We start from the raw sequence: 11,647 nt of genomic DNA on the forward strand, positions 1-11,647 counted from the left end.
TGTGTCGTTCTCGTGGACTGAGTCTGTGAGACAGCGAGGTCACAGACGGTTAAGTCACAGTAGAACACGTCACAGCTGGACGGTTTACTTCATTAACAGTCTGTTGTAGACTTTGTTATTCTTTTGTAGGACATAGCTTAGACATGTTGTTGCTGCTTCTTGTCTGCGCGTCTTCGTTCCTAACAGCGCGTGCTGCGACTGGTAAGACTTTGCACATATTCCCTTTAACATATGATAGCACTTAGCTCATCGTTTCACGTCCTCATATTCCTCTACAGACTACAGGAGGTATAAAAGAGGAGGCATGGATTGAAAGTTGTTTAGAATAACACCACTCAAAGCAGTTTTGGATTTGTATCGATGTGATAGAATCTCTTATTGAAACTTTTGGCAAATGCATGTGAGGACAAAGAATCGGAGCTGAAAGTATCGTTCTGTCGTCTGCTTGCAGTGTGCTCTGCTCAGTTTAATGGCGTGTGCATCAGCCCCACGTCCAATTGTCCCTCCGGCTACATCCTCTCGTTTTCCTACTGTGGCTTTAACCAGTATTGCTGCATCCCTCCGTCTGACTCCGGCGGAAGTCACGTGACAACAGCACCCGCGGGCTCAAGTATTCGTCTTATTTATGCTATTTAGTATTTTAACTCATCGTTTGACTTACTTTAGAACATTGGTCTGACACATAACACAAGTAGTTGGTACATAAAACAACTAGTATCGTACACAGCGAGCAATGAAGATAAACCGGGAAGGTTTAAATAAACCATCAGGTCGTCTGTTCGCTCTTTCCACTTTTTAAAAAATCTTTGCTCATATATCGCCTTCAATATTGGCTATTGCACGAGCTTATATTTTGTAAAAAGACAACAATATTTAATGTGAAAATTATAAAGAAAACTGCACAATGAAAATAATATCATCTTTGAAGATAAACTTTCTGAAAACAACGACCGAAAAATGTCGAATAAAATGGTTACAGAAACATATCTTTGGCCGTCCTGTCTGCACATCTTACGGGCTATGTTACAGACTCGTGTGGTGTTCCTCTTGTCACTGACGCTCACAGAATTCTCGGGGGGCAGCAGGCCAGTTCAGGGGAGTATCCATGGCAGGTAATTCATGTCATATTTAGGAAAGGATACTTGTAATCAGTTTTAAGCAGAGCGATTCTTTCCTGAAGAAATACTTCGTACACAATTAGAGCCTGTGTGCCCGCTTTTGTGGAACTCTTCCTAGTTTGTTAGGAAAAATCTGAAGACTCTGTCAGAAAGTTCGAATCTTTGTTCTCTTCAGTTTCTTCTGTGCAACTCATAAACATACTTGCAACCGTTTGGTTTAAGGTATCTCTCCTCTACAACGGTCAGCATCTTTGTGGTGGAACCATCATCGACAGCCAGTGGATTCTAACTGCGGCTCACTGCTTTGATGAGTGAGTAACAGCGTAACACACAAGAGATACATCACATATGTGCTCATGTCACAAAGACATGTAACCAACCATACTATCAGAGACAGACATGATGATGATGATGAGACCAACCCCAGTCTCAAACGTCGGGGTCACCAGGAGTGGAGGGGACTTAATCGACAGACTCGCAAAACTTGAATAACCTACATTACCTACCTTGATACATACATGGGAGGCGGGAGAGGGTTGGACCGACATCATATATGTATGATATCTATTAATGTGTATTGTATGGAATAATTTTGTGACCTAATGTAGTACCTCTTACACAAGATCTATGAACATAAACTGTGTTTTGACACCTCTCAAACATGATGCATTGACATGACACTGATGCTCAGTTCCACAACTCCAATAGGCGGCTCAGTCACATCTACATTCAAGTTTCTTAGTGGCACGTCACCTCCTGTGACTTGTCAAACGTGTTACATGTCATTTGTGTGTGTGTTGATAGTACGTATGCTGACTACTGGGAGGTGGCCGTTGGAACCATTGACATCCAGTATCTGTCGAGCACTCACGTGCACTCAGTGTCCAAGATCTACGTTCATGGCAGCTACGTTGCCGGTCAAAACCCGTACGACATCGCGCTCATGAAGCTAACGACACCTCTCGCCTTGACCGGACGTGACGTCAGAAGCGCGTGTTTGCCGGAAGCGGGGGAGAAGTTTGATGGGATGGTGTGCACGGTCACAGGCTGGGGCTCCACTCATGAAGGTAACATTGTCTGTGAGAGAGAGAGTTCTAACATTTATATAACATTTATATACACCTTGGTCACTGCCTGCATCCTCCAGGGGCCATTCAGTCTTCATTTAAGATCCAGTCCGTCGGCCCAGTCAAGGAAGGCATTGGTCAGCATGGTGATTGAAACCATGTTGAAGAGTACTGGAGCATCATCATCATCTATGTGGTTTTTGTTACAGATGGTGATGCCGTTCGATTTTTAAGAGAAGTAGATGTACCCATCCTGTCCAACAGCCTGTGCTCATACTACCTTGGTCCAGATTCCATCGTCGACCACAACATATGTGCTGGGTATACTCAGGGTGGAAAAGATTCATGCCAGGTATTTTTACACCATGAACATGCTAATAATGTCTGTGGATCTGCCTCTTATTAGCCCATCTGTACATGACAGTGCTATCAAGAACATTAAATTATAGTTTTCGTTTGTCTGCCTTAAAATTCTATGAACATACAGGTGATGCTCTTTCTGTAATTGTTCAAGTCATGATCCTATAACAATGTCCATCGCCTGTCGCAGGGAGACTCTGGTGGTCCTCTGGTTTGCAAGCGCAACGGCGTATGGAAGCTGGCCGGGGTAGTGTCTTGGGGATACGGCTGTGGCAAGACCTACTCACCCGGGGTGTATACAAGGGTCACCTCGTTTCTGAACTGGATCGCCTCTACCAAGTCCAGACCCTAGCAGCACAATGTCCTGGCGGCTCTCATGCAACAAAACTTGCAACAGCGGCAACAACAACTTGTATCTTTAAGGCTAAACGAGAAGAGGCCATGTTTGTTGTGAAGAGAAAAAAATCTGGTAGTAGCGAAATATGAATTAGAGATAAATAGTATATTAGAATGTGAAGCAGTAAAATGGATTGTATGAGACTGTTTTGGAATTAGCGATTTGGATTGCACTGGACTTAAACGTGACATAAATGGCAGGTTGAAAGTAATAAACAGTAACACTTGTCTTTCGACCCCTTGTTTTCAATGTTTTCTTGACAAGACTCGTGTAGCCGCGTGTGAGTAATGTGCATTTGTGTGCATTCGTGCGGTTGTGTGACCAACAAGATCGAAAACGAACTAGAAAACAGTTTGTGGCAACATGAAAGTTAAACTAGAATGCACCCTGGTGAGTAGCAAGAGCCAGAGAAATATATGGTCGAGGTACAGCAAGAGTGAGACCATTCTAGGCTAACCCATGTGTGTACTAGGGTACCAGTCAGGGTTCCTTAGAGAATGCCGGCAATTAGCACCCACATGGTAGAGCCATTATACACCATGAGTCACAGTTCACAGCTGTACACAGTTTGTACACATAATGTCTCTCTACAGTTTGTGATGTCTCGAACGTCAAGAGGTGCATGATGAAATGTTACAGGAAGGTAATGATTGTAATTCATGGGAAATGACATGGAGAAATTTTTTATGAATACTTTAAAAAAAAACCTCACTTGGGAATTGTTCGGCTGGTCACTCGGAATCAAATATCACTGCATCATGTGGTGTAACTTCGGACAAGAAAGTGTGTAACTAAAGTAAAAAGTAAACAGCAATAACAGCAACAATTATTATTTTTTGACCCCAAAGGTAACGAAGCACAGTCAGGAAAAAAAAAACTGGCAACCTAAGCAAATAATGTCTTTTTCATTCTGTCACCCCCTCTCTCACTCGCGCGCGCGCGCACGCACACACAGACTTTATGTAACTCCTTCAATACTTCACATGAAAAGCTCCCTGTAAAAATAAGATCTCAACTACCATTTTCGTACATAAATTATAATCTTCTTGTCCTTGTAGTCCCTTTGTTTTGTAGTAATGTAGTGCATTTGCTTAGTTTTATGTGAAGAGCTAAAAAGCATAGTTTTTTCTGCTTCTGCACATATGTGTGTGTGACTGTATCTGTGTGTGTGTGTGTGTGTGTGTGTGTGTGTGTGTGTGTGTGTGTGTGTGTGTGTGTGTGTGTGTGTGTGTGTGTGTGTGTGTGTGTGTGTGTGTGACTGTATCGCTTTTCAAATAATTTTGAATCCTTCTTTCCATTCAACTTATGTAATAAACCGACCCTGTAACCGCCTTGTAATCGTAGGTTTATGCGGAACCTAGAAGCCGACGGTAATGGAGACCTTAGTACGTACCTGTGCTGTCGTTATAGTTTCTATCACGAGGCTGTGGAACTCTTGCCAGCAGGTCCTTCTTGCTGTACCATGCAGGACTTTTTTTTAAAATTCAGGACAGAAAGATCAACTTAAGGTGGTCGCACATAAAACCCCGAGCACCGGCATTTGTCTGGTGCTGTGCAATCTGTCCGTGAGACAGCAACGTCACCGACAGCTGGCGGTTTGACCTCCGCAGACTACACCACAGACTACACCACCGACTACACCACAGCCTGGGTAGGACAGGACATACCGTAGTCATGCTGCTGTGGCTTTTGTCTGCGTGTCTACATTTCTGACAGCACGTGCTGCTACTGGTAAGACTTTACCTTAGACATGGTGCACATCATTACAAACACACGGGCACAACTGTGAGCTACAAATATGTATTCAAGTAGAGATCATCGGCTAGTCTGTGACAAACTGATTTCTCTGCAGACCTCTGCTTCTTTTTTTTTTCACTATAGGAGCTAATGAGTTGACAAACTTGTAACTATTTTAATGTAAGAGTTCCATAGGAAATTCTTCAACAAAGAAGTCAATCTTCCTGAAGATTATAAATATTCTTGTTTTAGTCTTTCACTTCTCTGATGATAAAGCTACATTGTCTTCCTGTCTGTGAGCACAGGAGATGTAAGGCTGCTTGTATCTGTATAAATCATTATTACTAACATCGCTCCTAACCTCATTACATACGACTTCGCTGACTATGCTTCTAGCTATCTGTCTACTCTGGTCTATATACCATAGTCACTGACGTAACTGCTAGTTATCTTTCTAGTCTATATACCATTGTCACTGACGTAGCTCCTAGCTATCTGTCTACTCTAGTCTATATACCATATTATCACACGTTGCTCCTGACCATTTTTCCACTTTGGTCTCTATACTAGCAGTGTCCAGTGTCCAGTGTCCAGGTCACTCTAACTGATTTATTGCTGGTCCTACTATGGAGTCTGATTTTAAAATGTCTCTGATATTTTATTATTTTTCTGCCATACTGTGTGTTAGTGTGTGTGTAGGCTGGTGAAGGTGTGTGTGCACGCATGTATAAATGAGTTTTTAATGTGTGCTCCATAAGTTGCTGTAGCAACAGTGAGTGCTTTATAGATATACTATTTTTATACAGAACATAGTATTATCATGCAGAACAGATGATGTGCACACAGGAGATAAATGTGTTGTGTGCTTGCAGTGTGTTCCTCACAGTTCCGAGGCGTGTGCATCAGCCCCACGTCCCATTGCCCCTCTGGCCACACACTGACTGTCTCCTTCTGCGGCTTCAACCAGTACTGCTGCATCCCTCCTGCTGACTCCAGTGGAAGTGTTGTGACAACAGCATCTTCATCTACAACCTCGAGTACTACCCCAGTCTTGTTTTGCCTATGATGTTTAACAGCTAGCTCATCTTTTCGCGTATTTTACCTTAGAAAACCGGGTGTACCCCATAACATCAGCGTAAACAAGCAATGTGCCAACCTTAGGTGGAGTGGGTCTGACCATGTGCACCTGGCCTTAACCGTGTCACGCCAACTTTACTTTTCAAAATAAATGTGAGTTTAACCACTCTCTGGACCCCTCCACCCTCGTTCACCCCCTGAAATCATAGGTGTCTTCTGATTGATGTGTTACAGGCTCGTGTGGTGCTCCTCTCGTCACTGATGTTCACAGAATTCTAGGAGGGCAGCAGGCAACCGCAGGAGAGTATCCATGGCAGGTAGTCCATGTTATATTCCCCTATCCATCATCCTTCTCTTTTTCCTGTGTATTGTTGGACAGATAAAATATTTATACAATGCTCGGAAACATCGTTCTATGGTACTTGCATAAGATATATATTCTTTAAAGATTGTGATTTTTCTGCTACTAATCCTTGAGTATGTTTATGTATTTATGCATGTATAGTAAGTGTGCTTCGAATTATGTTTTTTACAAATGTAAATTCCTTAATCCCCTATCCTCACCCTTCCTCTCTATTCCTGAGATTCCTGACATCCGAGTGGCTAGACCGTTGGCGTCAGAGGGGAGCACACTACCCAGTTGGATACCCCATTCAACCCTCATTTGACCCAGCTTTACGATGGGTACCTGACCCTGTAGAATGTAGATGGTTGAGGAAGGAAAGGCGGGAAGTAGAGGGGCTCCATCCTCACGACAAAAACTGATCCCCCAAGTAATTGTGGGTTCCAAGACTCCAATTCCTCATTCCCAACAACTGACTGAAAGTTCACGGGCCTAACTACCTGTCTTCTCTCTTTCCTGTCTGCCAGAATGTTATACCTTTGTTCTCTGTAGCTTTTTCTGTGCGCCTAACGAGTACATCATTGTCTGATTGGTTTAAGGTATCACTTCTCTACAACGGTCAGCACCTCTGTGGGGGGACAATCATCGACAGCCACTGGATTCTAACCGCTGCTCACTGCTTTGATGAGTGAGTAATGGAGGGTACAAGGAACGAGAGAGAACTGCAATGACAGTGACAAATTATGACAATTGTAACAGACATACGACCATGACACTGACGTAAGTATTGATGGCCTTTGTTATACCTGTATACTTTGATCTGACACCTGACACCTTACTGATCAGGTTTTAACATGACGGACCGTCAATAAAATATCTCCGGAGTTTTACTTGTTCAAGGCTTGACTCATGGATCACTTGTTTTCAGTCTCTATAAGCCTGTGTGACATGCTCTCCCTTCTGCTCAAACCTGTCATGACATGATCTGTTGGCAGTACGTACAGCAACTACTGGAAGGTAGGTGTGGGAACTACAGACCTGCGGTCTATGTCGAGCACTCACGTGCACTCAGTGACGGGTATCTACGTTCATGAGAACTACCAGGCTGGAGGGTATATTTACGACATCGCGCTCATGAAGCTAGCGACACCTCTCACCTTGACCGGACGTGACGTCAGGAGCGCGTGCTTACCGGAAGCGGGGGAGAAGTTTGATGGGATGGTGTGCACGGTCACAGGCTGGGGCTCCACTCATGAAGGTAACATTGTTTTTGTACGTAGGTGGGTGCGTCGGTGTGTGTACGTGTGACGACGGCAAGTAGATGAAAGTAACTGCCACTCGACCGACTGTTGAATGATAGTGTGGAAGGTCGTGTTCTGGTCAGGACAAAATCTTTTCGCTTGGAAACCGGCCTTTTCCTCGCTTATTCCGGCATCAGCACCAGCTTAGATCATCTCCACCATCCCTTGTTTTCACTCGTCTCCAGCTAAGGTTTACCTTTTTGAGAAGCTTCATGATAAAACCGGTCCTCCGGTGTCGCGAATCTCTTCCTTCACAAGTCTCATATAATATCAAATGTGAGGTCTGCACTGACTTTCCAAACTGCATTATGCAACTGTGTGTGTGTGTACATATGTGTACAGTATGTGTGCGCGACTGTAACAAGCGTATATGTCTCTATTTGTGCATGTTTGTAATATTTCTGGGTATTTTACAGATGGCGATGTCGTTCGCTTCCTGCAAGAAGTAGATCTACCTATTTTAACCAACAGCCTCTGCTCTTACTATCTGAATGAAGGGGATGTCCATGACTACAACATGTGTGCTGGGTATACTCAGGGTGGAAAAGACTCTTGTCAGGTACCTATCTGAGACAAGAATGTTTCGCTACTTGAACATCGTATATATTTTTCTATGTGTACTTGTGCCTTCCTAATTTGACTGTACATTTTAGACAAGTCAGTGTCCATTCCTGTGCGTGCTAGAAAAAGAATATTCTAGCGATACAAAGAATTTTAACTACAAAAGCTATTTCAGTGATTGTTCAAGTCATGATCCTATAACAATGTCCATCGCCTGTTGTAGGGAGACTCTGGTGGTCCTCTGGTTTGCAAGCACAACGGCGTATGGAAGCTGGCCGGGGTAGTGTCTTGGGGATATGGATGTGGCAAGACCTACTCACCCGGGGTGTATACAAGGGTCTCTTCGTTTCTGAACTGGATCGCCTCTACCAAGTCAAAACACTAGCAGACTATGTCCTCGCGGCTCTCTGGAAACAAAACTTGCAACAGCGGCAACAACAACATGTGCCTACAGGGCTAAACGAGAAGAGTCCACTTTCGTTGCTCCACGAATCTGGGTTTTATAGAAAAGTGAATTATTGACACAAATTGTATTATCATGAACTTTGAAATAGTGATGGAAATTGTTTCAGACTACATTGTGAATTAGCTATTCTTACTGAACTGGAATCCTGCGTAAAGTGTTGCATGAATATGTAATTTTAACAGTAATAAATACTAGATACCTGGTCTTTCTGTCCTTCTTTTCATTGTTTTAATCGGTGAGACACGTGTTTGTGTATGAGTGGCATGGACCAGAACAAACCCTGAGAATTGCTAGACTATTGACACATGCCATCAGGGACAGAAGCAACGGTTTCTCCATTGGGCCGAAGACCGTTAGATCACCAAGAGTTGATAACAGCTGCACACTGAAACAGCTATACATGAAACGAATCAGTAAACTGTACGACGATATAATATAGTAGTGCTTGTAGTGCAGGATAAATTCTAGAGGAATTCTTCTTTTAGTCGGTAACTACAGTCAGAGAAGTGTGTCACTGTAGTCAGCAAGCACAGTCAGAACAGCGAGAATGACTCAGGAACTAAACATTAAACTTTCTTTGCATTCTCTTTTTTCCCCTCATTGTGGACATTTACATATCAGATTACTTAATCATCAGGACTGGAATTGTTGAAGTGGTGAACCTTTGATGTTTCCTGTGCCTCTTTATCTCGACTGAACCAGGAGCAGTTGTCCTTGGCGTACTCCTTATTAACCATATATCAGGCTTTTTATTGACGATATGTGGTATTTCTTAGTTCTAGATGTCGTATATAGCGATGAACCAAGCAGAGTCACAGACACCTGTGACAGCTCATATTGGTCAGTAGCTGTAAATAGTACACGACTCCACTAACAGTCATTTAAATGATTGAAAGAAGTCAATTTGATATTTTTGTGTCTGCATTTATTTTATTTTAGATAAATTGAAGACTAGATAAAAACATTCATAATACATTACTAAACTCAAGCTTGTATGTTGAGTGTAATGTTGTAATGAAAACAGAAAGACAACCACATCGTGTTGTCAGGTAAGGCAGCCACATTAGCAGACTGTAATAGTGTACAGCAAGGCAGATATTTATCTACGGATACTGGTGCACAGTCCACTTCTTCACCTGTTATCTTTGAGTAAAATATTCGGTACATGTTTTTGGACACAAAGTTTAAATAAGGACAGAAATGCCACAGTGGGAAGACATCGGCGGCTTTATCGGCAAGACAGGAGAAGGGAAGGTGAGTACAGAACCATCGCAAAGATGGCGCCCTGGGGTTGTACCTGTCAGCCCTCATCGTGGCTCTGGCTGCTGGTGGTGCTCAGGCCGGTGTGTTCGGTTGCTGTACCCCTAAACGATGGAATGCTCAGGTTCGAACCTTGCAACAGTCTGTGCACATAGCTTCTGGCTCAACAGACTCAAAAGAAGTAAGTTATGTTGTTACATATTGACATATGCGAGTATCTCGCTGGGTGTAGATACTGGATATTAAACCTGGTTCGGGCAGGCCCAAGGAGTGCAATAAATGGGGGCTGTTTGAGTGATGACAGGTGACGGAATTAACTGACTTGGGGTAATGAATGTATTTATGTATATATGTATATAAAGCCATATACATCAGCTAGAGTTGCATATTTTATGTGAAAAAATAAACTGACTAGCTAAACAAATGTTTTAAGACATACAACTCTGGAGAAATTCAAACAGTGTTTTACAAAAAATAGCCGATAAAGAAATGGTATAACAGTTTGATGACTTAAAAATAGATTAATGTGTTTGAGGTGATTTCCAGTTCCTGCAGGTCATCAACTATGATGGAGAGAATCAGCGAGTGTCTGTGGCAGCGCGGACCCCGGACAACGTGTTAATCCGGACAGTTTTCGATTATCAGCAGGTAAAAGAGACAGACAGACAGACAGACAGACAGACAGACAGACAGACAGACAGACAGACAGACAGACAGACAGACAGACAGACAGACAGACAGACAGACCGTCTTGTGGTGACTTTAAATGGAACAGGACAATCTCCATAGTTTTGTTTACCAAATTTACATTGTACGAGTCTTTTCACTGTCACTACCTACATAGTATGCACAGCATTCTTACTTTCACTAGCATTTGATTTTTCTTTATTCGTCCTTCAGGTCTTCGTTTAACGCGACAGTCTCTGTATTTTCAGATGGTAGCTTATGAAATCGTTAATGAGAGTGCTTGCAGCCGCAGCTCCCTTGTGAAACCATTCCGTTCACTTTGTCTTCCAGGTGCGTCCCTTCTGGTTTCTCTGTCATCGACGTTTGATGTCTTTAGTGATGATGAGCTGTCAGTCACACATCTTACTCACCTTCATCTTTACACATGCTTTGCGCAGAAAACGTGACGACAGTCTATTTTGCTGGCATCGGAGGCACACTGGGGGAGAACACAGCTTACTTCACTGACCATGAGGCCACAGGCTACGTCACCGTTACCCTGGCTGACTGTGCATTTGTTGCTGAAGCTGTCTACGGTGTTCAGGATGAAGGTATGTCAACGGGCAGGGCAGGGGGAAACGTCGCGGGGGAGGCGCCTTAAAATTCTTTTGCTTTTTTATTTCTGTACGATGCTAGTTAAATACAAGGCTAGTTTCCAGTGTTTGATTATTCTAAAGCATGATAAATGTTCACGATAGCTCTCTAGCTTTAATGTAATAAGCTGTTTATTTTATTGAAAATAGACTGATGTTCAATAATAACAGATGCTGTGAGCGAAAATACCCAGTACCTCAATGAGACCCTCTCTATCGACGCAGCCTCTTTCCGGATTCCACCCTCTTGCCCCCAGGGAGAGAAACGGCGAGAAATTCCTAACAGGCTTGGCATGCTAAGAAAACTGTTGTCTGCGTGACATTAGTCTTCACAAGAGTCTGACAAAATACATATTTGGCACTAGTCTTTGCTCGGTTTGTATAAGACTGTTAAAGTGCTCACAGGATATGTATTGCAATTAAAGCGTTGAGGAGTGTAAAGTTTCTTGTTTCGTTTTCTTTAATTTTTTGTTTCGAATGCAAGCTTTCCTTCGAGTATAATATTCGCATAACAGACAATAACTCAAAGCCTTGCTAGGAGTGATGCTAGACATAGTCATTAGTCTATTATAAAATCTGGTCTATAATTAATGGCCGTTGTAATAAACGAGAAACAAATGCAAGAACTTTGCGTCGTATTT

General features: G+C 42.9%; 2 protein-coding genes across 2 annotated transcripts; both read left to right on the top strand.

Moving 5' to 3' along the window:
- On the top strand, positions 1 to 8,632 carry LOC112558149 (transmembrane protease serine 9-like). The gene is made up of 14 exons (XM_025228403.1): positions 1 to 201; positions 452 to 610; positions 1,030 to 1,112; positions 1,341 to 1,429; positions 1,923 to 2,185; positions 2,395 to 2,537; positions 2,736 to 2,896; positions 4,615 to 4,673; positions 5,552 to 5,716; positions 5,991 to 6,073; positions 6,699 to 6,787; positions 7,095 to 7,357; positions 7,817 to 7,959; positions 8,185 to 8,632. Exons 1-14 carry the CDS (start codon positions 144 to 146, stop codon positions 8,344 to 8,346), a joined length of 1,920 nt encoding a protein of 639 aa, XP_025084188.1. The 5' UTR covers positions 1 to 143; the 3' UTR covers positions 8,347 to 8,632.
- Positions 8,633 to 9,648: 1,016 nt separating this feature from the next.
- On the top strand, positions 9,649 to 11,451 carry LOC112556590. Its single transcript, XM_025225742.1, has 5 exons — positions 9,649 to 9,868; positions 10,234 to 10,335; positions 10,623 to 10,704; positions 10,812 to 10,964; positions 11,178 to 11,451. The coding sequence occupies exons 3-5, from the start codon at positions 10,623 to 10,625 to the stop codon at positions 11,324 to 11,326; spliced, it is 384 nt and encodes a 127-aa protein (XP_025081527.1). The 5' UTR covers positions 9,649 to 9,868; positions 10,234 to 10,335; the 3' UTR covers positions 11,327 to 11,451.
- Positions 11,452 to 11,647: the final 196 nt, after the last annotated feature.

The sequence above is a fragment of the Pomacea canaliculata genome, linkage group LG2, assembly GCF_003073045.1.
Source record: "Pomacea canaliculata isolate SZHN2017 linkage group LG2, ASM307304v1, whole genome shotgun sequence".
Lineage (NCBI taxonomy): Eukaryota > Metazoa > Mollusca > Gastropoda > Architaenioglossa > Ampullariidae > Pomacea > Pomacea canaliculata.